We start from the raw sequence: 27844 nt of genomic DNA, 5'->3' as shown, positions 1-27844 counted from the left end.
TCATAGTTGTGTAATTATAGCTCATTATGGTCTTAATTAACACTTCTCTGGTAGCTAATGATGTTAATTAAGCATCTTTTCATGTGCCTATTTGCCATCCACGTAGCCTTTTTGGTGAAATGTTTGTTCCTGTCCTTTGCTCTGCCAGTACTGGGGCTTGAACTTGGGACCTCACATTCTTGTTTATTTTTTCTGCTCAAGGTTGGAGCTTTACTTCTGAGGCACATCTCTGTTTTTGTCTTTAGCTTCTTTTCTAATTGGGTTGCGTTTAATTGTTTTTGGTCTTTTTCCAAATATGTTTTGAAAATACTTTTTCCAGTCTGTAGCTTGTCTTTTAATCCTTTTCTTTGTTTATGTGCCAGTTATGAGGCTTGAGCTCTGGGTCTGGGCACTGTCCCTCAGCTGATTTGCTCAAGGCTAGCACTCTACCACTTGACCCTTAGCTCCACTTCCTGCTCTTTGTGGTTAATTGTAGATAAGAGTCTCACCAACTTTTCCTGCCTGGTCTGGCTTCCAACTGCAATTCTCCTGAGTAGCTAGGATTGCAGGCATAAGCCACTAGCACCTGGCTTCTTTTTATCCTTTTTAAAAACAGGATTATTTTGAGATAAAAAGTTTTTAGTTTGACATGATCCAGTTTATTTGGTTTTTCCTTTTATACTTTTGTGCTTTTGATGTAAAATCTAAAAAATTTCCCTAACCTTAGATCTTGAAGATTTCCCCTGGCTTTTCCTAACATTTTATATTTGTCTTTATTTCACTTTTGAGTCAATTTTCACATAAAGTTTGAAGTTTCATTGTTACCTACTTTTTAAAAACTTTGGATGGCCAGTTGATAACAGCACCATCTTTGACTTATTTTGTATCATTCTAAAATACCCTAGGATATATTTACATGGATTTATTTCTAACAAGTAGTTTAATTACAATTAGTTTATATCTATTATAACTGTTGTAGGAGACTGAAAAAGTTAAAAGTAAAAACCAGTGAAATCTTCCTTGTCAGAGGAAGGTCTGATAAATGTCCTTTACATCTTTTTTTTTTTTTCCTGTGCTGTTTTTATTGGTTTGATTGTTTGCTAATAAAGCTGTACTCTTTCAGCACATCATCAGAAACACGTTCTATGTCATTGCAAAGTTTATCATTATTTTTAATGATCCTTGTAGTAGTCTGTGTTTAAGTTTCCAAGGTTTTTATTATTTAACAGATCTTTCTGGTTAAGGTCTTCTTAACCCAAATTAATTACTTGGTTAAAAGTTCTGTGTATTTTCCAGATTCTTGGTGTTCCATTTCCCATTGTTCCCGAGGCAGTTTCATTCCCATTAATATTTCTTCTCTTCTACTGTTCTGCTATTTATATGCTTTTTCTTTAGCACTTTGTGTGTGTGTGTGTGTGTGTGTGTGTGTGTGTGTGTGTGTGCGCGCCGTGCACGCATGTACACAAGTCCCAAGTCCCAAAGCTTGAACTCAGGACTGGGTACTATCACTGAGCTTTTTTTTTTTTTTTTTCAGGTAAGGGGTAGGTTTATTCAGTAGACCTGCTGGGACCAGACCAGGTTGGCACTCCACACAGCTGGGAAAGGCCTGGGAAAGACCTGAGAAAGAGAGAGCTGGGAAAAGAGGTGGGAAAGAGAGAGAGCTGGGAAAAAGAGCTAAAAGAGCTGGAAAAGAGCTGGGAAAGAGCTGAGAGAGAGCTGGGAAAAGAGGTGGGGAAGAGGTGGGAAAGAGAGAGCTGGGAAAGAGAGAGAGCTGGGAAAAAGAGCTAAAAGAGCTGGAAAAGAGCTGGGAAAGGGCTGAGAAAGAGCTGAGAAGGAAAGAGCGTCTGGGCCTGGGCTAGGTCTTATCTAGGGTTTGGGTGGGGAAAGGTGTGGCCACATCAAATTCAGATGTGACCTCAGCGGATGCAGATTTGACCTCTTCCAGATGTGCCAGTTGCCTAGGTAATGCAGGTACTGGGTGGAGACTTTGCTGCGAGGAGGGTGGAGTCTGCTGGCCATCCAGGAGCGGACCTTACATTCCAGCCTTTTAATAATCGTGAAATAGGGTGCAGATTCTCTCTGGCTACTTCCTGCTGACAAGGGGTGTTGACAATAGGGGTAAAAGCTGGAATTTGGTCCCCTCCCAGAGAAGGCAGCGAGCAGCAGCTTTCCCTTGGTGGTGTGAGTCCTCAGATGAAGCCTGGAGAAGTCTCATGAGGCATTGAGGGGCTGGAAAAAAAATACTAGAGAGCAAATAAATGGCAAGAGGAAGGACTTGGGGCTGAAAAATGTTGGTAGGTATGTCCCTATATGATGACAAGGTAGAGGAGAATTCAGGTAACAAAGGCAAGAATGTAAATTCCTGTTCAGTTAATAGGTAGACAGGTATAGACATTGGATGGGCAGGCGGCTTCTTGCTTCTACTGACCTCCCGGCTCTGGTTAATTTTGAAAGGGCAGGCACAGAGTGGCTGATGTGACATCATCTCCTCTTACTCCTCTCCATGGTCCCTTGTTCCCCAGACTGGCTGGGTCTAGGTGCTCGTTGCTGGGATGGCTTGTCCCAGTTGGTATTCAAGGAGGACTGAACTCAAGGCCTGGGCACTGGCCCTGAGCACTTCTGCTCAAGGCTAGTACTCTACACTTTGAGTTACAGTACCACTTCCAGTGTTTGGCTGGTTAGAGATAAGAATCTTGAGCCAGCTTCCAGCCTGGCTCTTTGCAGGTTAGTTGGGAGATGGAGTCAGGGATTTTTCGGCCCGGGCTGGCTTTGAACTGCAATCTTTGCCACAAAAGCTCTTTATTATTTCCAATTAAAGCAACAAGGAGATCAACTAGAATAAGTAGAGTTTACCTACTTATCAAGTTCTTATCAATAATTGACCAACAAATAGTCTGCAATGACTAAACTCATTAGATGTGATGAGAATTTTAGCACAGATATGCCCAGTATTTTAGAACCACATAGTCAGTAGTAGAATACACAACACAAAACAAAAAAGGCAAAACTCAAAACCTAAAATTTTGACAACAATGTTTAGACATCTTTGCTAACAAAGCACGTCAGATGGTTGGGCCTCACTTACCAGGGCCTGTGAAAAGAGCAACTTGTTAGCAAGGCACCTTAGAATAGATGGATGGAGTGGTAAACTTAGTGGAAGGTTAAGGGTCAGATGGGGCCAAACCCTTAACCCACCATGTGGCCAAGATGGCGAATTTCTGAAAAAATGTAAAGAAACTCTGAACAAATAAATCAAGCCTAGTTTGGCTAGCCTTTGAGAGGGAACCTAGAGGGGGTCCCTGGGACCCAGCCTGCGTTGCACTCTTCAGGGCACAAGCCAAAATGTAGAAAAGAGAAAGGGAGAGATAGGAAAAGTTGGACATGACTGGCAGAGAGAGAGAGCGAAGAGAACCTGAAAATAAACAGACTTCTGACCATTTACCATTGCAGTGGCAAAAACTGTCTACATCTGAGAATGGCATAAAAATGAGGCACTCTGGCTTTCCAGGGAGTGCAGGAGGCATTTCAAAGGTGTGACTCGCAGCACCCCATTAAATGTGTAGGAGAGTCAGTCTGGTGAGTGAAGGAGATCTGACCAGGCAGAAGCGGCATCCTGACTTCCCCCAGAGCCTTCTAGAGAGAAATGGCCAAGCCCCCAACACCAAGTGTCCTCGGCTTCAGAGGTGACCAGCCTTTCAGCTAAAGGCCGTAGGAGCTCTCTGGCGTGGCGCCACGTGTGGACAGAGACTGAGCGACAGAGAGCCGTAGAGAGTAGTTTCACTCACCAGAGTAGAGAAGTGGTGTGGACGTGGATGTGAAGGCAGCAATGGTATCGATGCGCTGTGTCCGCAGCAGACAGACGGGTTTGCAAAAGGCCGTCAGAACTGTGGGTATTCCTCAGAGCAAAAAGGGAAGAACAAACAAAAAAAGAAAAAAGAGGGAAAAAAGCAGAGAGGAATCCCACCTATACTGACTTTAAGCCCTTTATCCGAGTCACGGCACCATTTATGTTACTTTTTTTTTTATTTTTATTTTTTAGGACTTAATATTTTTTTTTTATTTTAAAACACTACAAATTTACAGAAATTGAGATAGTGTGGCACTAGATAGTGTGGCACTAATGAGCTTTCATTAGTGGTCAGTTCAATTTTGAAAAAATAGGCTAAGAAATTCAATAGGGAAAAGAGCAGTTTTCCTATCAATGGAACTACATATCTACATGTAAAACTTTACATCATATGAAAACATAACTCAAAATGGATCATACTTATAAAAATATTAAACCCTAAGAGTGTGACTTCCTAATCTTGGATGGGATAATGACTCTGATGACTCCTTAGATATAATACAAAAGCACAAAAAGTAAAAAAAATGATTAAATGGAACTCATCAAAATTGAAAACTTTTGTGCTTCAACTATACTTCAAAAATGTGAAGAGACAAACCACAGTCTATGAGGACATATTTGTAAGTTATATATCTAAAAGGAGACTTGCATTTATATCCTTAAGAAAACAGCCCCATTAGAAGTTGGACAAAGGATTTGAAGGGACATTTTTCTAAGGAAGATTATATAAAGAGCTAATAAGTACTCTATGTAAATGTAAATCAAAACCTCAATCTACTTCACACCCACTTGGTGACTAGAATGATTATATTTAAAAAGAAAACAAAGCAAAACACAGACAATAAATATCAATGAAGGAGAAATTGAATCCTTGTATATTGCTAGCAGATTGTAAAATGTTGTAGTTCCTCCAGAAATGGTTTGCAGTTCTTTAGAACATTAAATACAGTTAACCACATGACTAAACAACTCTATTTGAAGGTATATACCCAACAGTTTTTGTCACAAAAATGGATATACAAATATTTGTTAGGTTTTTAAAAAGAGGTGGCCGAGTAAGAACAGCACCACACAGGTGGTATTCAGGTAAGGGGTAGGTTTATTCAGTAGACCTGCTGGGACCAGGCCAGGTTGGCATTCCACACGGCTGGGAAAGGCCTGGGAAAGTCACTGAGCTTTTTTGCTCAAGGCTAGTGCTCTTCCACAACTCCACTTCTGGCTTTTTGGTGGTTAATTGGAGATAAAAGTCTCATGGACTTTACTGTTCAAGCTGGCTTTGAACTGTGATCCTTAGATCTCAGCCTCTTGCATAGCTAGGATTACAGGTATAAGCCTCATGCACCAGCTCTGTACCTAATTTTTAAGAACTTCCCTAATTGCTTTTTAAATTTTGGTTTTCATATTATCCTATTAGTCTATTAGCACTGAATTTAGTTGAGTGAAATTATGTGAAAGTTTTAGTTCTGAAAGTAGTATTCAGATAACATCCATATAACAGTGTCATTTGCATTTTATGAAATTGTGATTTACAATAAGTTGCAGATATGATTTCTTTTTAAAAAAAAAAATGGGACTTGGTGACACTAGCTCATGCCTGTAATTCTAGCTACTCCAGAGGTTGAGATCAGGTGCTGGTTGAGGAGGCTGAGAGCTGAGCATTGTGGTTTGAAGCCAGCTCCTGCAGTAAAGTACATGCAATTCTTATCTCCAATAAACCAGCAAAAATGGGGAAGTAGAGTTGTGGCTTAAATAGTAGAATGGTAGCTTTGAGCAAAAAAGCCAAGTGAGAGCATAAGGCTCTGAGTTCAAACCTCCCCCCCCACCTAGCAAAAACAGGACTTGAGTTGTGTCTCACATGGTAGAGTACCAGTCAACCCAACCAAACAAGTTGAGCAAGCACTATGCCCTAAGTTCGAATCTTGGCACCTGAAGAGAAAAAAAAAGCTTTGTTTTAAGGTTTTTTAAAATAAATAATTTCAGTTTAATGATTTATTTCAAACGTGCTATTACATTTGGTCTTAATATTAGTATTTTGCCTCCCTCTCACAGAAAGCCATAGATCTTGCTAATAAAGCAGCACAGGAAGACAAAGCTGGCAACTATGAGGAGGCCTTGCAGCTCTATCAACATGCCGTGCAGTATTTTCTTCATGTTATTAAATGTAAGGTCATAGTTTATTTAAAAGTAGTAGTTTCTGCCATTTCAGTTATAAAGTGGAAGTAAAAATCCAAGGAAATTCTAATTCATCCTTGCACACACACACACACACAATCCTCTTTTCTTACAAATAATTTTTAAGTACTCCAACTTAACTAATAAAGGTGAAAGATATTATAGTTACAACTTTGTATGCCTAGCATCCTAAAATGTTTAAGTCAAGAAGAACTTAATTTTATGAGTGGTATTCCCAAATTGTGTAATCTGAGCATACCTATATTCTACCCATATGCTTAGATGGGAGAGATTGGTGTCTCCTACAAACACATATTGCTATTTGCCATGTGTCAGGTACTGTTCTGAGATAAAGTGAGAAAAATAGATCTTAAGTTGGAGCAGTTGGTAGTTCAAGGTTTACTTTTGAGCTTTCCCATTTAAGAGGAAAGGGGAAGGTTCATGCCAAATGAAAGGGAAACTAAGAATAAGTTCTAACACGTAAGATTCATGCACTAAACCCATGCGTTATATATGTTGCTAAATCCACTTAGTAACTGATGGAGACATTTAGGTAGTAAGATTATTGTATTAATGGTATGCATAATATCTGAGACTCTAACATATTTGAAGTAAAGCTTATAAAAACATAGAAGTAATTTTGCTTTGCTCCGTTACTTACTCCTCTTATTTTATTTTTATTAATATGTATTTTTCCTGTTGGTTTCAGTGTGGTATTTGACACATCGATATAGCATGCGCTGTCTGGCTTCTTTTATTTGGCCTTTCCCCTTTCCCAGCTATAGAAAACCTGTTCTACATTCAGGTTTTCATGTAGTTGGTTTCATGTTCAGTAGTCAGCTGTCAACTATCTGCAAAATGGAAAGAAAAGTATGAAACTACAGCATATGGTTGTTTAACATTAAAGTGCCTATGCCTTGCTCAGGTCACTTTTTTGCTCCAACCCACCTGTGATTTGGAAAGGACTAAGAAAGGGTTGAGGCTGGGCACAGTGACTCAAGCCTATAATCCTAGCTGTTTGAGAGGCAGAGGTTTGAGGGATAGTGATTGAGGCCAGACCAAGCATAAAATTTTTTAAGACTTCACCTCATCTAGGAATGATGGCATGTACCTGCCATTTTAGTTACAAAGGGGAGCACAAATAAGAGGAGCATAGTCCAGGCTGCCCCTGGCATAAACAAGACTCTATCTCAAAAAATCATCAACAGTGGGCTGGGAAGGTGGCTCAGTGGTAGAGCGCTTGCCTTGCATGCATGAGGCCCTGGGTTTTATTCCTCAGCACCACATAAGCAGAAAAAAAAAAAAAGCTGGAAGTGGTGCTGTGGCCCAAATGGTAGAGTGCTAGCCTTGAGCTGAAGAGCTGAGGGACAGTGCCCAGGCCCAGAGTTCAGGCCCCACGACTGGACACCCCTCCTCCCCACCCCCCCCCACACACAAAATCACCAACAGTTATTAACTTTCTATATAGAAAACTACTGGAAAAGTCTTTTTCATTCTCATCAACAGATGAAGCACAAGGTGATAAAGCCAAACAGAGTATCAGGGCCAAGTGTACGGAGTATCTTGATAGGGCAGAAAAATTAAAAGACTACCTGAAGAAAAAGGAGAAAAAGCCACAGAAGCCAGTAAAAGAGGGACAACCAAGCCCAGCTGATGAGAAGGGGTATGTATATAAAATGTTGATTGTAACTTTGCACTTGTTTACACCATTTGTTAGCAAACTAGGAGTCATGGGTTAGAGTGAATTTGCTGCCTGGTTTTGGTCAGGATTTTTGTTGGAACAGAACCTCATCCATTTATTTGTTGTCAGGCAAGGCTGCTTTCATACTTTATCAGAATAGTTAGGGGTTGCTGTAAAAACCATATGGCCACAGTCCTCAACCTGAAATATTCATCGACGAGAATTTGCCTATCCATGTATGAAATACCTCAAGTAACTGAACTCCTTGCCTGCTTGCCTCTAATGGGGGAAGCATATGTTGGATGGTACTGCCTACTGTGCAATACCGAGGGTTGAAGTTGTACAGTGATCTGTGAACTACTGACAATGTGAAAAAAAGTAAAAAGTAATTCTAATATGGCAGATAATATTTTGGTTCGTTTATGCAAAAATTTTCAATATATCTTTGTATTATGTTGTCACTAAAAAAAAAGGACAGCAAAATTTGTAAATATTGAAAGTAGGTTTTGGAATGTCTTTCTAGAAGAGATCTGTTTTGAAAGACATGAGGAATGTAAGCACTAGAGTTCACTGGTTGCTTCAAAGTACCTGGCAGTGTTTGAAGAAAATAACATAGTAAAGCTTTATATTCTCTGTTCAAGACATACTTAGGGAGCCAAGGAGTTTCTGGGACACCCCAAGAATATTTTATCTTCACCTACATCTCTGACGTAACATAACTCAAACCATCCATTGAGTTATGATCTTAGGGAAATGTTTCAGTTTAAAGTTTATTATGAAAGTACATTTAATGTGGGACAGAAACTCAATTGAACTTCATGTTTTATCTATTTATTTTGCTGGTCATGGGGTTTGAACTCTGGGCCTGGGCACTGTCCCTGTGCTCTTCAGCTCAAGGCGAGTGCTCTACTGCTTGAGCCACAGCGCCACTTCTGGTTTTATAGTGGTTTATTAGAGATGAGAGTCTCATGGACTTTCCTGCCTGGACTAGCTTTGAACCGTGATTCTCAGATCTCAGCCTTCTGAGTAGCTAGGATTACAGGCGCCCTCAAACTTCAAGTTTTAGAAATTACTTGACCTCAAGTGTCTGGGACACTTCCCTCTGGCCCAGGCCTCATTGAGAAGCATCCATCTCCCCTGTCTGTGGAGACGGTGCAGTCTTGCATGGTGCCCCTAAACTTCCTTTGGTGCTTACCAGCGGTGCGGCAAGGGGACGCCACTTTTGATGCGCAGTCTTACATGGTATTACCTTACAGAATCACACTGTATTCCTTATCACTAGGAGAAGTGCCCAGTATGTCATATCCAAGAAGGGATTCCCTGCTGCCAAGCACTCCTAGTGAGCCCTCTGTCACAGCTCCTCTGCTGTCTCCACTCAGGCAGCCCCACCTTCTTTGAGGAACCTATCCCCTGTGGAACCTACCTGCAAGGGGCCCTCCAAAAGGCAGTTTTTTCCAGATGAGGAAAGCATGATAGGAAGTTGGATTAGGTGAATAAACTTCTCAGTGTCCATCAGATCCCTAAGCTAGCATCCTTAGAGAAACAAAACCATCCTATTTGGGCATAAACTCTAAAACATTTTATATCCTTTATATCTTACATACATATTTTTAATGATGTAATACTACTTAAAAAAAATCAGTCTTCCACTCAGCGTTTTATCAGAAACACCTTACTCCTTTATTTCTTTACATCTATACTTCTCTAACATGATATTTTTGTTGTTGTTGCGATTCTGAGGTTTGAGCTTAGAGCCTTACACCAGACAGGTACTCTACCACTTGAATTGTGTCCCAGCCCATTTTGTTTGTTATTTTTTTAATAGGGTGAAGCTGAACTGGACCTCAGTCCTCCTATTTTTCTTTCCCTCAAAGCTGAGAGTTATAGGCATACACCAGTGAACCTTGCTCTTCATTGGTTGGGATAAGAGAGGGATCTCAGGAGATTAAAAGTTTTGCTGAGGCCAGCCTCCACCCAAACGCCTCCTGATCTCAGCTTCCCAAGTAGCTAGGATTATAGGTGTGAACCACACCACACATGGCTTACAAGATAATTTTTAAAGTTTGCAGTACATTCTGTCATAAGCTAAAGTTTTTATTTGCATAATAGCCCTAGTCCAATGTATTATTATCCTTGAAGTCAAAATCTTAAATTCACTTTGATAATTCCTAGATAAATGCTAGATTGACTGTTGCTCTTTGAGTTCGCTTTCCTTTATTAGGAAGTTCATTTATCCTTTGGAACCTTCAGACTAGGTTGGTGTACCTTAGATAACAGACCTTTGTACCTTATATGACAGTATGTGATATTTTTCCTTCTGGTATGATATTTTTCCTTCCTTGTTCTGAGTTATATTTTGTCTGGTCCTGATTGACTTATTTTGTTTAAAAGTCTCCTGTAATTTTAAATTATTCATGGAACAATGTGTTGAACATGACTTTTTGAATTTGTATATGCATAAGTATGTCATGGCAATTTGGAGTTAGTTCCTGACTTACCTGTTTTTTTTTGTCCTTTTCTAGAAATAATTCCCTGTTGATTGATAATATGCCTGTTTCCTATTTTAATATATTCTTAAAAGTAACACAATAAGCATAACTTCATAGAAATGTCTTATTTTGCTACCTAAATTACAGATGTTTCAGGTTTATCTTTGATTTTTGCATGATTTTATACCAGAAAGGTGATTGAATATATTCAACTCTTTTTATTAGGAATGACAGTGATGGGGAAGGAGAATCTGATGATCCTGAAAAAAAGAAACTACAGAATCAACTTCAAGGTGGCTTTTGATTTCTTTTTTCTTTTTTTTTTTTGGTCAATTGTGAGGTTTGAACTCTGGACCTGGGTGCTGTCCCTCAGCTCTTCAGCTCAAGGCTAGTGCTCTACCACTTGAGCCACAGAGCCACTTCTGGTTTTTTTGGTGGTTTACTGGAGATAAGAGTCTCATGGACTTTTCACCCTGGACTGGCTTTGAACCGTGATCCTCAGATCTCAGCATCCTGAATAGCTAGGATTACAGGCGTGAGACACTGGTGCCTGGTTTAGATTTCATTTTTCAATTTCCTATCTCTGTTGAAAAGACTCAGGGTGAATTGTCTCTTGGAATTATTTTTTCTTACCCTCTGCATTTCAATGAAGGTCAAGACTGACTTTGGTTCTTTTTGGTCATATGATGGCTTGTTTAAAAGATTTCATGAAGTTTTTCCTCTAGAGTTTTTAATAGTTTGGTTTATTTACTTATTTATTTATTAGCAGTAAAAATAGTGCTTTGTTTTTATACCTGTCTTTTTTTTGGTCCGATTGTGGGGCCTGAACTCTGGGCCTGGACACTGTCCTTCAGCTCTTCAGCTCAAGGCTAGCTCTCTACCACTTGAGCCACAGCGCCACTTCTGGCTTTTTTCTTTTTGCTTATGTGTTGCTGAGGAATCGAACCCAGGGCCTCATGCATGCAAGGCAATCGCTCTAACACTGAGCCACCTTCCCAGCCTCTATACCTGCCTTTAAAAGGCTTAAGACAGCTTGCTCTCTTTCATTTTATTTGTTTTGCCCCATGTAGAGAAAGTAGCTTTTATACTATTAGCACACTATAACATCTGGTGGTTTTACAGTTGACTATTGTCATAGCAAAATAGGTAAGGAGTTTACAGTTGGCCTTTATTGCCACTATTGTGGCTGGTTCTTTGATTCATGGCCGCCTGCTCTTCCTTATCTGCTTTCTAATATTCCCTCATATATTTCTGTCTTTACATTTTCTTTTCTCTTAGCTGTCTGTTTTACCCACCATACTTTAAAAGATTCTACTGACAAATCTAGAGAGTTGATAAATTGTAGCTCTTTGTGTGGAAAAGGCATCTCTTCATGACTTTACTAAGATTGTTTATCATTAAATAACGTCTAGATCTTAATTCTAATTTTAGTTCCAGAATACCACATACACACATGCAAACACACACATGAAAGTACAAATTGACTTTTTCTTCATATTAGACTAACCTTTTAACATGCAAAATATTTATGCTTCTATTTGATTTTAAGTACAAATGTTTTCATAACAGGTTATAATGTCTTAAATTTCTAAAAATATAATTAGTCTTAGTTTAATAGGTGATACTTCCTAACAAAAAGAAATAATCTATAAAACTTAATTTTAGAACCACTAAATTATGTAAGTGGTGTTTTTATTATACCTAAAACAACTGCATGTCATCTTAGAAAGGCTGCTTTAGTAGTTGAGTAATTTCATGAAATATTACCAGAATATTTTCCATGAAAAGCTTTTTATGAAATATTAGAACATCTTTTAAAAAAATTACAGGAACTTTTTCTCAGACTGCTAATGCAACAGTTGTATGGCTTGTTGGATCTATGAGTAGCCTTTTGGCCAAAATAGTTACAAATGCATAGGGATGCACTTCCTTTGTTCCTGACACCTGCTTCTGCTTCCATTTCTATCCCCTTTTCTTGCTTCTCCACCCTCTGCCTTCAGCTAAAGTTTTCTGGTATCTTCTCTCTGGTTAAGGAAAGCATTAGGTCACCTTCCCTGTTGGTTAACAGGAACAATAATAAATCTGCCCTCCTGAACAAGCACACTTGATCATCCAGAGTCAGTGTATTAAATATGGTAGCCACTTGTTTGGTGCTTATCTAAGCACACATGATATTCATCATGCCCTATGAAGCTAGCCTAAGTAGTTTGGCCAGGTGATAGTATTTTTGTTTCACAGATGAAGAAGCATAAATGCAAACTTGGGAGTTTTATCTGCCACCCAGCCAATTTCCTCACTATTGTGACTAGTTCCCACAACAGCTTCTTCCTCCTACTATTTCAAAAAGGTTTCTGGCTAAGGGAAGCTTTCCAGACAGTTTTATAATGCATTTCATTTAGCATCCTTATTTTATGTTGCTTTTTAACTTTAAAGAAAGTTAGTTTAGGTCGCAGTATCAGCTCCTGAGCCTGTGCTGTGGCCCTGGCTGGTCAGTGTAGGAACCTTCTCAATAAAGTTGCTTCTTTATTAACAAAAAAAGAAAAAAGAAAGTTAGTTTAAAGATGTCATGATTTTTTTTCGGGGTGGAGCCAGGTCCTGGGGCTTGAACTCGGGGCCTGGGCACTGTCCCTGAGCTTCTTTTGTGCAAGAGTAGCACTCCACCACTTGAGCCACAGCTCCACTTCTGGCTTTTTCTGAGTAGTTTATTGGAGATGAGAGACTCTGGGACTTTTCTGCCCAGGATGGCTTTGAACCATGATCCTCAGAGCTCAGCCCCAGCATAGCTAGGATTGCAGACATTTGCCACCACTGCCCTGCTGACATGATTTTTTTTTTTGTAGGTGCCATTGTTATAGAGCGACCAAATGTGAAATGGAGTGATGTGGCTGGACTTGAAGGAGCCAAAGAAGCACTCAAAGAAGCTGTGATTCTGCCTATTAAGTTTCCTCATCTTTTTACAGGTGGGATAACTTTGAACTAGTTTTATATGATGACTTTTCTAAATTACATAAATGGCTAAGGTAAACATTGTGAGTTCTTGTCATATTATGAATTATCTTAAATTGTGACAGTTGTAGGTGGTAAAACTTCACAAAAGAAGTTTTCTTTCCTATATCTGCATCTATATTTGCAATAGATAAAAAATCCATAAGGAATCCAACTGACATTTAGTAGGATATTATGTACTCATTAAAATACAGTATATATCAGTAATAATAAATTTAAGTTCTATATTAAGAATGTCAAAATCTCTTGTAAAGACCAAAAATCAAATCATGAGTACAGAGAATGTGTATTAAATAAATGGGTCTACTGAGAAGTAAGTATAAGGTAGGCTGACTTAAAAATATTAATGTAGGCTGGGAAGGTGGCTTAGTGGTAGAGTGTTTGCCTAGCATGCATGAGGCCCTGGGTTCAGTTCCTCAGCACCACATAAGCAGAAAAAGCCAGAAGTGGCGCTGTGGCTCAAGTGGTAGAGCACTAGCCTTGAGCTGAAGAGCTGAGGGACAGTGCCCAGGGCCAGAGTTCAAGCCCTATGACCGACAATAAAATAAAATAAAATAAAAATTAATGTATGTCCAAAGAGTAAGACTTTAGATGATTTTAACTTTTGCCTTTCATTTGAATTGCTTGCACCAGTCACATTTGAGTATTCCTATTTCTAAATGAAAGAGGAGTCAGAATGATTTAATGGTTTCAGATGAAAAGCAGATGTCCTCTAGGTAGAACAGCTATCATCACTGTGAAGAGAATGTTACTGACCCACCATCGGGAGGTAGCTCAGGTTCTGATTCCAACAGTAAGTGACCTATCAGTGCAGAACCATTCCTTCCCATAGTGCTCTTGTGACTGACAGCCTGTGCCTGTGATGGGGCTATACCTAGCCTTTCAAGAACAAGTGGTCTATGTTGAGATTGACATTGGCCTCAAACCGAACAGATCCAGAAAGTAACGGAGAATAAAGAACTTCTGGGCTTCAGGTAGACTTACACCTAACTTCAGAAATATGAAACTCACAGTATAAAAGTTGACATAATTCTGTGAGGGCACAAAAATATAGTTGAGCCACTGTATTAATGTGCCAATATTTCCCACATGTAAGTTTTTCTACATGTGAACCTTTTTTGTTGTTTGTTTTTTTTTTTTGGTCGGTTGTAGGGCTTGAAATCTGGGCCTGGGCACTGTCACTGAGTTCTTCAGATCAAGGCGTGTGCTCTACCACTTGAGCCACAGTGCCACTTCTACCTTTTTCTGTTTATGTGATGCTGAGGAATCGAACCTAGGGCCTCATGCATACAAGGCAAGCACTCTACCACTGAGCCACCTTCCCAGCCCATGTGTGCCATTTTTAAAGTACTTTTTCTTCAAATAAAAATGGCATAAATACAGAGAGACATTTTAAAATCTACAAGTGTTCAGCTTCCTTAATTTCCACAGAGTTGGTGAGCTTGTGTGTGTAACAGCCTGGAGCTAAGGAATGTGCTACCACCTGAGCCTGCCCATAGCCTCTTCCCAGTTCCTCCCAGTTGTCATCCCTCTGTTGACTTCCAACAGCATAGGTTAATTTGCTCATGGTTGACCTTCAGTCCATCTCTTTTGTCTTCAAAGACTGCTTTCTGTCTACTATAAATGAAAAAAGTATTTTTCTAATACATATTAATGGCAATTATTTAAATATAAAGTGTTTGAATGCTACCTCAAAGTGCTTCATGTGGTGATAATACTGCTGTTCTATTACCACCCTCTCAGAGACATTGACTTCAGTTGGATAAACTTACATCTTGTGTTGTTGTTCCTTTTTGTTTTGGGGATAGAAATCCTCTGTGTAGCCTGGGCTGCCCTCAGTCGCCTAATCCCTAATGCCTGTTTTCCAAGGGCTAGAATGATAAGTATGTCCTGCTCTCCCAGCAATCACATGCATTTAGAAGGGGATAATTCAAATACAAGTTGAGCTTTCATAGCAGTAATGATAGCAAGCCGTGCTTTGTTTTGCCACCAGTGGTTTGCTTAGCGTTTTGTTGAAAATACTGTGTACCATCCACATATACCCAGCACGTTTTAAAATCTATATTTGATATTTCATTGCCACAACTTACTTTATTCCTCATTATAATTCCTCATTGGCAAAACTGAGCGTTTTCATGTCTTTACCCAACCAATGAGGTTGGTAACTGGGATATTAATTTGTACTTTCTATGAATCAAGAATTCAACAGAACTGGACAAGTTATCCAAAGTGTTAGGCTCATTCTTCCAAAGACAATCTCTCCAGCTGCCCTATCTTCATGTACAGTTTTTCTACAGGGCTTTGGTGTTGAGAAGTATAAAGAACAGACCATCTAGAAGGAACCTTTAATTGAATCCTGTCTCCTTCACTAACTAGACTATAAGCCCTGGAGGGAAGAGATCCTTTTGGATTGGCCTGCACATTATGGTCTCCATATATATTGTTTGAATGAACAAGTGAACAAGTAAATGAATTGCCTACTAGAAGGGCTACAATGATGTCTACTTACAAAGTAATCTGCATTTTTGACAGAGTAGTCTCTAGAAAAAGCAAATAAAGAAAGTATATGTAAAAAGTACTTACTTTTGACTTACTTAAAAAAATCTTATGGTGAGAGCTCCAAAGAGAAAACCTTCTCCTAGCATTCTTCATTGTGGATGATTAATGTCTACAGTGACTGATAGTAGTCTTCACATTCTTCTTTTATTATGCACCTGTAGGTAAAAGGACACCTTGGAGAGGAATCCTACTGTTTGGGCCACCTGGAACAGGAAAATCTTATTTAGCCAAAGCTGTAGCAACAGAAGCAAATAACTCAACATTCTTTTCAATATCTTCTTCTGATCTTGTTTCTAAGTGGCTGGGGGAAAGTGAAAAGTAAGTAGTAAATTGGTTGTTAATATTTTTAGTTTCTTCTTTGAGTAGTTGTCGCTGTATCAACTATAAAATAATTTGTTTTACATCATTAATAATACTCAGAAAAGAGATACAATATTGGTATTCATTTCCCTCAGTCCCTAATTTGGAATTTACTTTGTAGGGGAAAATAACAGCATACAAGTGTTTCTGTGTATGTGTAATTTAGTAAATTGTAAAATGAATTGTCTACTTGTAGCATTCTTACTTCCAGCTCCTGAAATATCTTAGGCTTTTAATCAATTCAGTTCTGGTAATGTCCATTTGTTGCCTTGTTTCAGTCTTACTTCTCTAGCAACTACAGGTTTTATTTACTTTTAGGTTGGTTAAGAACTTATTCCAGCTTGCAAGAGAGAACAAGCCTTCCATCATCTTCATTGATGAAATTGATTCTCTGTGTGGCTCCCGGAGTGAAAATGAGAGCGAGGCTGCTCGGAGAATTAAGACGGAGTTTCTCGTCCAGATGCAAGGTGGCATCGCTGCTGTGACTGTTTTAATACAGTTTTTCTTTATTATGAAGCCATTAGTTTAACAGTGTAGAAAAATTAAAGCCCATTTCTCCATTTTAACTGTCTCATTTATACCAAATTTTAATCCTTTTTTTTTCATGTGAATGTGATTTTTTTATCCACTTGCAGTTACTTAACAGGGCTCAACTCACTGGTAAAAATAGTGAAGACTTTAATATGACCATCTAAAAAATGCCAGGAGAAATAGCAATGAAAGGAATCTTTTGAAAAGGATAACAATAGTATTTTCCACAATCCAGGAGATTTGATTCTTGGGAATATTTACATGATCTTAGAGTAACATGAATTCAGAGATTTAATTGAGAGGTTCAAAGTAATTGAAAAGTTCAAAATGTAGTTTCTCCAAGAGTCTCAAAATGAGACACCTTAATGTTAATAAAGATTTACATTTCTGAACAGAACACAGATGAGTTTTAAAAACACTACAGTGACAAATTAAAGTATTGGCCATTTTAATACAGGGGTTGGTGTGGACAATGATGGAATTTTGGTTCTGGGAGCCACAAATATACCTTGGGTTCTGGATTCTGCTATTAGACGAAGGTAAGATGATAGAGTAAATACCATGTTTCTAACTATATATGTCACAAGTGAATGATGACTCCCTTTTGCCTAGTGAGGAGGCATTCAGGGAACTACCCTGTGGCCCTCTGCTTTGGGGGAAGAGGAAAGGCCTTTGCCATGTTTGTTTGCCTGCTGTGTTGCAGATACAAGCTTTCTTAAGTGCAGTCTTTTCACATCGGAAAATATATTGTCACAGGCTTACCTTTAATTTTGATTAAGCTTAGTGAGCATTGATGCTTCCAAAACTTATATAGTTCTGTAGGCATATTGTATTTATAATTCTGGTGTGATTCTTTCACAAGGTAAATAAGGTAAAGATGATAGATTTTTAGTAAACAAAAGAAAATTGTGTCTGTATTGTATCTGCCTGTAGCTCATGCCTGTAATCCTAGCTCCTCAGGAGACTGGGATCTGAGAATCGTGTTTTAACGGAGAGGCTACGGGATTTTTATTTCCAATTAACCACCAAAAAGCCAGAAGTAGAGCTGTGGCTCAAGCATAGAACACCAGTCTTGAGCTAAAAAGGCAATGGATAGGTTCCAGTACCAGCATACAAAAAAGAAAAGAAATGGTGTCTGCAACTTTTTTCCAAACCTCAGTTGTAGGAAAGGTGTGCAGATTCTACTTCTCACCATAGGGCATGCATTTAGTCTTGCATGGTAAAACTTATAATCACTTCCCTTTGAGCTACTCTTACTAAATTTACTTGTTGGTTTGCCAACACACTGGATTTCTATCCATTTTATCCATTTACTAATAAAGGAAATGTGTGAAGAGTATTTCAAACCTGTGTTTAGAGGTAATAGAAACTAATTTCTTAAAATCTCCCAACCCCGGAGAGTTACTTGAAGGAGAACAGTCTGCAAAGACCACTTAAGTTGTCCTTCATTGCTTTCTCCCTACCTCCAAACATTAAAATCCTGAGAAGGCAAATAAGATCGTTAGTAAAACCTAGTACTTTATTATTTATAGTATGTGATAATTTGTTCTGAATAAAACTTGGGGCTTTACATAGTAGGTTTATCCTGTCACATTTTGAGTAATTTTACTAGTTTGAATTTAGAGATTTATTGTCATTTATTTTATATTACTGATCATTAACCCATTCATCCAGGATTCAGAGTACAAACTATAGCAAACTATAACCCTTTTGGACTTGCCCTTTTAAGTCATTTATTCCACATAGAATAAACCCCAAATAAGCCAGAATAACTCCTATTTTGCTGTCATCTTTTATTTGTTTTTAATGTATCCCTAGATATTTGTCCCATATATAATGAACGTACTTGACACATGTTTAGCTTATTTTGGTATCATTGAAAAATATCTAAATACCTGTTTCTTGAAAATGTCCTAATTGGTCTTAAGAGACAAGATCTCTACACATAGCCATAGCTGGTCTAGAACTCAAAATCCTTCTGTCTCAGTCTCTCATGTGCTGAGTTTACAGGTATGCACCACCATGCCTAACCTGAAGAAGTCCTAAGTATATATTTTAACATTCCTGACCTTACGTTATCTTTTTTTTTAAGATTTGAGAAGCGAATTTATATTCCTTTGCCTGAAGCCCATGCCCGAGCAGCAATGTTTAAACTGCACTTGGGCAGCACACAGAACAGTCTAAAGGAAGCTGACTTCCAAGAACTTGGGAAGAAAACGGATGGCTATTCGGGCGCAGACATAAGCATCATTGTGCGAGATGCACTCATGCAGCCTGTTAGGAAAGTTCAGTCAGCCACTCATTTCAAAAAGGTAAGCAACTTTAGTCTGTCTTTCATATATCTTTTTATTTTTTCTGGTCAGTCTTGCGGCTTGAACTCAGGACCTGGGAGCTGTCTCTGAGCTCTTTTGCTCAAGGCTAGCATTCTGTCACTTTGAGCCATACCACCACTTCGAGTTTTCTGATGTTTCATTGGAGATAAGATGTTTCACAGACTTTCCTGCCCAGACTGGTTTCAAACTATGATCCTCAGATCTCAGCCTCCTGAGTAGTTGGGATTACAGATGTGAGCCCCCAGCTCCTGGCCTGTTATTTTTAAGATCAAGTTTAAGAGCATTATTGGTTTGTCTTCAAAGGAGTTGGAATGGACATTTCTGTTTCACTGAAAATACTTCTCCAGTAAAGCTTAATAGTCTTTGTTAGTAGTGCTAAACTGTTTTAACTTTTTCTCTAGATGGTTTTTTAAGTATTCCTGCATTGTTTTGGGGTAAGCATAGAAATATAAATTACATAGTTGCAAAACTGCTTCTGATGTAGATAGAACTATCCCAAGCAGAATCTGGTACATTAAACCTCAAGAACAAAGTCCAAATAATACAAGCCTAGTGTCTTTCAGGTGTGCACACTGTCTGGCGCACTGTGCTGTATCCTGACTTGTTATTTTGAGTTCAATAACACCATGAGAAAGGCACCTGGTAACTTCTGTAATTTAATCTGGGACTTGGATACTAACAATTACCCCAGCATATTACAATGTGAAAGTGGCAGAAATGTCATTCAACTACAGAATCTGAATTCAAGTTATTCTTCTGACATGCCTTCCTTGTGAATGAGTTTAGTATTTGACTGAGATACATTTTTGTTAAAAAAAATTTTAGAAGTCTCACCCTGTGGTCCAAACTGGCCTCAAACTCATAATCTTCCTGCCTCAGCCTCCCAAATGCTGAGATTATAACTTTGCCATGGTATGATTATAACTTAAATTACAGTGGATTGCTACTTGGGATCACCCACTGGACAGCAGTATCTACCTTTTCTTAAGGTAATACATGTGAAATTGTAAACAAACAAAAACAAAAACATAAACCTAATCCCATAGCATGACAAAACTAAAAGATTAGGACTATTAACATTTATATAACTGTCATATGCCATAATGAAGTTGTATAAGTTATGAGATTTAATTAAAACCAGAATGAATCATAATTAGGTATCTTCAAGCAGATATCGTACCTATTTAAGGCTCATTTTTGTCTCTAGTGAAGATAACACTACTTTCAAGTGATGTCATAAATAATCATAATAGTCATGGTACCAAAATTTGCCTGCCTTTACTGCTTTTCAACCATTTTATTTCTGAGAGCAGAATGGTCTCAGATTACCTTTAATACCCAAGTCATTACATTTTCTCTTAAATTTTCTTAGCTGTTCACTACAAATTCTTAGGAATTGAATCCTATCCTATACAGAATTAATTATTCAGTTCTAGATATTATTGCTAGGATTGCCTTAAATGACGGTGAAGCCAGATTCTAGTTACTAACATAAAGGTAACATAACCAGACCAATTTTTGCAATTACAATTATTAATGAATAAATTGTGCAAAACACTAGGCTTCACTGTGGCATTCCCTTATATACATATGGTTTGTGATCAGAACAATTTCAACACTAGGACTTCTATAACCAACTTTTCTAACCATTGCTACAACTCTTATTCTTTTCTCTGTTTGCATGGCTAATTACTTCAATTAGCATATTTGCCTGTTAATTTTGTTTACTGTATTTTGAAATATTTAAAGTTCTAATCCAGGTTTAGAGTTAAACCAGGAAGTAAACAGCTAAGAATGACAGAGGTATCTGGCCCTGTGTAGCTGAAATTTTGAGGAGGAAAGACAGATGTTCACATAATGAGTAAACGGTATATGTATTTCTTCATCCTTATGCCTACCCCAAAGTAGATCATTCTCAAACATGAAAGCAGTCCCAACCTGAGACACATCTAAATACTTGCACATGACTTTATATCACAGAGGTTCTTTTCTAGTTAATGTTAGAACTTATTTATTTTAAATAAGTTAGCCATCATAAGATGGTATGGAGATTGTTTGTTGTGTAATTAAATTTAAAAGGGACATAAAGATTTTAGACTAGCACATCCATACATCTCAAGTTTTTCAGCCAAGTAAAACAGCACAGCTTAGGATATTTGAATATATTTCCTTTTGGTCCCCAAGATTGCTATACCAAATAAGCTGTAGAGGATAAAAAAGGAACAGGTAGCCACAGATAACTGTTTTCTCTTTTATTTACTCAAATTCAATCAACCAAAATCTATTCACTTACCCAGTGGTACTTATTTTTGTTGCGGATTCTTTTGCAGAAGTAAGCATTTAAATACATGCAACAGTTAATATATTTTTCGATTTTCTTTTAAGAGCCTACATTCTTAGGCCATTTTTCTTATGCTTACTTAAGTTCGTGTTTGCTACAGGTGCGAGGACCTTCCCGAGCTGACCCGAACACCATTGTGGATGATTTGCTGACACCCTGCTCTCCAGGGGACCCCGGAGCCATTGAAATGACGTGGATGGATGTCCCTGGAGATAAGCTTCTGGAGCCAGTGGTTTCCATGGTAAAGCACTATACTTTGTAATTTGCCAAATAGATGAAATCTTAACGTTTTTAAACAATTGCTGGGAAGTGTTCCTTTGTTTATTTAGTACTATTGACTCATTCTTAAAGTAGTAAAGGTTAATTGAGCTTAAAACACAAAAACTATTGTCTTTATTATTTGGGGGGGGGGGGGTGTTAAATGTTTATTAAACCAGGCATTTAAATTCTATATACACTTAAAGACTGTAAACAAATACAGTGTATTTGTAATTACTGTCTTTAAAGTGGTTTTTTTAGGCTGCAAGACAAGTCCTAGGACTTGAACTAGGTACTGTCCCTGAGTTCTTTTGCTCAAGGCTGCTCTACTCCTTGAGCTCCAGCTCCACTTACAGCTTTTTGGTGGTGAATTGGATATAAGAATCTTAATAGACATTCCTGCTTGAACTGGCTTTGAACCTAGATCCTCAGATCTCAGCCTCTTGAATAGCTAGGATTACAGGTGTGACCCCTGGTACCTGGCTTAGGCTGCAAGACTTTTTTTTTTTTTTTTTTTGGGTCCGGTCGTGGGGCCTGAACTCTGGGCCTGGGCGCTGTCCCTCAGCTCTTCAGCTCAAGGTGCTCTACCACTTGAGCCACAGTGCCACTTCCGGCTTTTTTCTTTTTGCTTATGTGGTGCTGAGGAATCGAACCCAGGGCCTTGAGCATGCAAGGCAAGCGCTCTACCACTGAGCCACCTTCCCAGCCCTGCAAGACTTTTTAAGAGAAAGAATATTTATCTTTTAAAGCACAGTGTTCTGACCTCATATGTTTTAAAGCTAGAATAGCATTCTTCAAATGCTTATGTACGTTCACAAATTATTGCTTATGTACGTTCACAAATTATTGCCAAGACTTAACTGAAAAGTAGGATTGGTATGGAGTTCTTCCTCTGAATTTCAGATTTCAAAACCACCAGAAACAGTGATTCTGGTGTCATAGGGTTCACAGTGGTCCTTTCTAGCTTTTTTTCTCCAGGCTCCACAGAAAGTTTCAGCAGTTGAGGTTTTAAATTGTTACTTGAAAAATAACTTACTTTTTTCTTTTAAAAAATGTAACTGAATTTTATAGCATTTTTGCTGTAAAATGTATTTTTACGATGGGTTACTAACAACTGTAATCTTAGTTATTCGGGAGGCTGGTAAGGATCACAGTTTGAGACTAACTGAGACAGAAAAGTGAGACCCCTTTCTCAACCTATCACCGTCATCCCAAGCTACCTTAGAAGTTGGAATTGGGAGGTGGGAGGTTCTTGGATCCAGGCAGTCCAGGAAAGAAGTGCAGGACATAGTGGTGTACACCTGTCCTCCTAGAAACAAGAAGCTCGAAGTAGAAGAATCACAGCTCAGGTATTTGCCTAGGCAAGGAGCAAGAGCCTTCTTCAAAAATAACGATTAAAAACCTAGGCAGGAGCCAGGCACCAGTGGCTCATGCCTGTAATCCTAGCTACTCAGGAGGCTGAGATCTGAGGATTATGGTTAGAAGCCACCTGGGGCAGGAAAGTCCATGAGACTCACCTCTAATAAACTACCAAAAATAAAAGCCAGAAGGGGAGCTGTGGCGCAAGTGGTAGAACACTACTAGCTTTGAGCAAAAGAAGCTTAAGGATCATGCCCGAGCCCTGAGTTCAAGCCCCACGACCAGGAAAAAGATATGTGGTCTAGAGGCTTGGCTCAAGGGATAGAACAACAGCCTAGCAAGCATAAGGCCCTGATTTCAAACCTCAGTACTGCTTAAAAGAAAAAAAGGAATATATTTCTTATATTAGAGGAGTAAAATAATTTGTAAACTTTTATTTTGTAACTATTTACTTTTAGGATATTTAAAGTTTTCTTCTTGGTGAACACTTAAGTTTTCAAAATTTCTTTAGCACTTCTATGTATGTGCTATGTAGATTGAGATAGACGGCATAGATGTATGTATGTGTATATGTGTGTATATACACACACAGTGGTCTTATGTTTATGTGTTAACTATGATTATTTGAGAAATTATTCAGGAATCCCTTTTGATTTTAACCCTTTACAGATGGTCTCTTTTAAGTGTTTGTATTCTGTCCAGCGCTGAAGAACAACAGTAGTGTAGGAGTGTTCCTTCTCAGTACCTGGCTTCCAGTTTTGCAAGACATATTCTCTCTTGGTTGCTGTTGTTGCTAAGGTTTTTGTTTTGTATGTATGGTTTAGATTTTTGAGGCTGGGACTCGCTAGGTAACCCACAGTCCTCCTTCCTCTTCCTCCTAAGTGCTGGAACTACCATGCCACAATCATTTTTTTAATGAGTCTTAGTGTTTGAGTCATCTATTGTTTTCCTGTGGCTAATTGATTTAAAAATTGTATTCTGCTTCATTTAATTCCAAGTGAATTGTGATTTACTTAATTATAAGTGTGCTACTGAGAAGGCAGAGATCACAAGAATCTCAGTTAGAGAGCAGCCTGGCAAAAAGTTTTTGAGGAACAGCCCCCACTATAGGAACCACTATAAAGCTGTTAACATGGTACAAGTATCTGTCATCCAGCTATGTAGGAAGTGTAAGGACCTTATCCCCAAAGAGCCAAAGCAAAAAAGATCGGGCTCTGGTTTGAGTGATAGAGTACCTACCTAGCAGTCATAAGGCCCCAAGTTCCAACTAGATCAGCCAAAAAAAAAAAAAGTTAAATTTATTGTGTTTATTCTTCCTGTCCTGAATATTTGATTTTCAAAATTTTCGGCTTTGCCAGACACGAATGGCTCATGCCTGTAATCCTATCTCCTCAGAAGGCAGAGACCTTTGGATCGCAATTTAAAGCCAGCCCTGGCAGGAAACTACTCAGAAATAGCCCGAAGTGGCACTGTGGTTCAAGTGGTAGAGCGCTAGCCTTGAACACCAAAGCTCAGGAACAGTGCTCAGGCCTGAGTTCAAGCCCACAACCAGTAAAAAAAGAAAAAATTCTGCTTCATAGATTTTTGAACACTTCTGTAGCAAATAACCAATTTTTTGTAGTACTATTAGTGTATTAATTTTGAACTGCACTTAGGAAAACTGATCTCATATTTAATGAAAACAGATAAGACCAGAAATTAGATTGTATTTGTGGTAAGGTAATGAGAAGCCCACTGGAAGGTTTTGATCAGCACAAGTGAAGAAATGGAAGATTTCTATACAAAGGAATGATATGGTCAAAGATGCCCATTGGAAAGCATAAGGGAATTTATTGCATTGTTTAGCCTTGTTTGTCATAAGAATGCAGTGGCTTATATTTTATTTCATCTATTAACACTCCTCCCCCTCTTTTCTGATAGTGGGATATGTTGCGGTCACTGTCAAATACAAAACCCACCGTCAATGAACACGACTTGTTGAAATTAAAGAAGTTTACAGAAGATTTTGGCCAAGAAGGCTAAACCAAAGACAGCAAGGAAGATGTTTACCATATGCCTTTCTTTCATAGATATGTTTTCTGCCTTTCGGGGATGGCACTGACATTATTTCCAGTGACTCTTACCAGTCTACAAACATCTCACTTCAGAGTTCCTTTTAGTTTGTATTGTACTTTTCCTCCATAACCTACCTTTTAAGTGTTCCCATAGACAAAGATGGTACAATAATGGATTATAAGGAAATAAGCAATATGTGAATGGCGCATAAACAGAATTATCCAGCAAAAAGAGTATTAAAAATTGACAAATACTTAAAATTTTTATGAGTAATGGTCTTTGCCAAGAGCATTTTTCATTTTTTTTTTAGTAAAATGAAATAGGGCTTTATATTTTGACAAAAATGTCTTAAACATTCTTATCAACGTAAATTTTACTTACTTTATTGAAAATGATAGAGTCTTTACTCAGGGATAGGCAATAAAACAATAAAGAGCATTGATTGGTTTTGGGAAGATTTTGAATTGTGTCACGTTCAGTGCTCTTACTTTTTAATAAGTTGTTGTCTTGTTTTGTTTTCCTGTGGAGATTTAATTCTTTTCAAGGTAGAAAGCTTTTATAATTAAATGATACCTTTCACTGTGCAATCTCAAGAGAAAGACTTTCTAAATTAGATGTTGAATTTACCTTGAAGATGAAAAGTCTATTTCAATGTCTTTTGTAGCAAGATTGACCAAAACAGGTGGTAAAGAAGTATGAATTTTTTTTAATAACTGTCATGAGATATTGTAATGGGAACCTTTGCTAATAAGAAAATGGCCTCCCTTTGGATTATGGGATGTTTTTCAGTGTGAAATGGGTGTGTGTATTGTACATATGTATGTATATATAATTTTTTAAGATACAGAATATAAACAAAGGTCTTGCTTTCCACCTTTTAAGTTCAGGGAACAGTTGGTCCTGTCCACACATGTGTTATCAGTGTGACACTTCATGAGGCTTTAAAAATGAACTTATTGGATAATAAAACCTAAACATATGTTATTTTAGTGTTTAAATAAATGATCTGAGGATGTGTTACACACTTTAGCATCGACACTAAGTTGTGCCTTGTACATTTGCATTGACTATATATGCAAAGACTAAGTTAGTTAGAATGAGGTAGAGTCCTTAATTACTATAAAGTTCTACCTTACAAATTCTATACAGTAACTTACATTTTAAACTACATTTGCACATTCTACATACTATGCTATATGGTTGCCTTGGGGTTTTCTGTACAGATTGTTGATATTCAATGGAAATCATAGGCCTAAAACATGATGTTCTCATGTGAAGTAAATTGATAATAACCTACAATGGTTGTATGCTTTGTATGCTTTTTTTATTTGGAGTCTTGGTGTGTGGGTACAAAGAAATAACATGAAATTTTTGGACGTGTACATGAGAAGACTGGGTATGGTTTAATGTGAAACTCTTTGGCCAATAAGCCAGATTGCTTGGTTACAGGCAATTTAGTGGAGAGAGAAATAATTACACAAGGAGGCAATCAGCCAAAAGAGAATGTAAAATATTCTACAAGACAACTGACCTGGTTTCCTCAAAAACTCAGTTATTTTGAAAACTAATGGTTAAAGGACTCTTCTACTCATCTTGATTAAATGAAATAGAAGACATAGAATATTTGAACCTTGATTAAATCCTGGTTTGGAAAAAATTACAAAACAGTTTATAAAACAAAGACATGACTGTGGACTAAGATTATGGAATCATTGTGAATTGTCTTAGACATGGTAATGCATTCCCTGGGATTATGTTTATATATGTTTAATTCTACCTCTAGTTGTGCTTCAGATCATGTAGTATGTCATAAGGATGAGAGGAAAATTACTACGGTGTTCTTAGCTCACACTGTCAGAAAAGTACCTCATACACTCACACACCTACATGAAAAGTACATTTGGTTATGTAAGATTATGAGATGAAGTATAGTGTCTGGAAGAGGTGAAGCTTGGAGTCAGTTTTTTTTTTTTTTTTTTTTTTAAAGCATGTAGCTGTCTCCAGGCACTCGAGGCTCACAACTAATCCTTGCTAATCTTGAGGCTGAGGTCTTAGGATCACAGTTTGAAGCTAGCCTTAACAGCAAAATCTATAAGATTCTTTTATCTCCAACTAACTACCAAAAGGCAGGAAGTAGATTTGTGGAATGTTTGCCTTCCTTGAGGGAAAAAGCTAGGGATAGCTTCTGGTCTCATGAGTTCAGGTCTCTGTACCAGCACCAAAAAAAAATAGTTGTAGATTCATAACTGACATCTTGACGTTTCCCACATAACACACAGACCTATGAACAATCCTTGAAGATCATGAAAGTATCCATTACAACTGGACACTACCATTCTGGGCTGTTATACTAAGGCATTTGAATATACATAGGATATGGTGGGTTTGTGTGTGTGTGTGTGTGTGTGTGTGTGTGTGTGTAAACAGTCTTGTTCCAGAGTGGATGGCCTGAAACTGATCCTGCATCACCTCCAAAATGGTGAGTTGCAGGTGTGTGCCACTATCATGCCCAGCTGGCCAGTATACCCTTAAAGGCTCAAGACCTTATACTCTGTAATTCATAAGATAAAGTTTCAAACTACATAGGGCACGAAAAGGTACCAAGGTACCTAGCTACTCTAAGATCTAGATTGTTAAAAAGTATTTGAGCTGAACATGGCAGGTTGTAAGTACGTGAGAATAGGAAGAGTGATGTTAGAAATAACAAGAGGTGTAGTGTGGACATAGTACCAGCCAATTAGCTAGCAGTAGCCTTAATTTCCAAGGTGATGTGTTACAATCTTCATAAAAGCACAAGTGCACCCTTCTTAGCTTAAGTGTGCCAGGTACTGAAAAAGTAACAATTCTTGGTTTGAAAACTGGTAGGTAGGGTGG

At 38.2% G+C, this 27844-nt stretch overlaps 1 protein-coding gene across 1 annotated transcript in view; it reads left to right on the top strand.

Moving 5' to 3' along the window:
- The window catches only part of Vps4b (vacuolar protein sorting 4 homolog B), a 34070-nt gene extending 7543 nt beyond the window's left edge, over positions 1-26527 (top strand). Inside the window, exons 2-11 of the mRNA XM_042693481.1 lie at positions 5876-5987; positions 7505-7661; positions 10394-10461; positions 13009-13128; positions 15895-16051; positions 16412-16560; positions 17082-17163; positions 18717-18936; positions 21399-21539; positions 24836-26527. Coding sequence (XP_042549415.1) covers positions 5876-5987; positions 7505-7661; positions 10394-10461; positions 13009-13128; positions 15895-16051; positions 16412-16560; positions 17082-17163; positions 18717-18936; positions 21399-21539; positions 24836-24937 — 1308 coding nt within the window. The 3' untranslated portion in view covers positions 24938-26527. The remainder of the gene's footprint in view (positions 1-5875; positions 5988-7504; positions 7662-10393; positions 10462-13008; positions 13129-15894; positions 16052-16411; positions 16561-17081; positions 17164-18716; positions 18937-21398; positions 21540-24835) is intronic.
- Positions 26528-27844: the final 1317 nt, after the last annotated feature.

This window comes from Dipodomys spectabilis, unplaced genomic scaffold (genome assembly GCF_019054845.1).
Source record: "Dipodomys spectabilis isolate Male_0828 unplaced genomic scaffold, ASM1905484v1 ptg000169l, whole genome shotgun sequence".
Classification (NCBI taxonomy): Eukaryota; Metazoa; Chordata; class Mammalia; order Rodentia; family Heteromyidae; genus Dipodomys; species Dipodomys spectabilis.
This window is presented reverse-complemented; position numbering and strand designations above follow the sequence as displayed.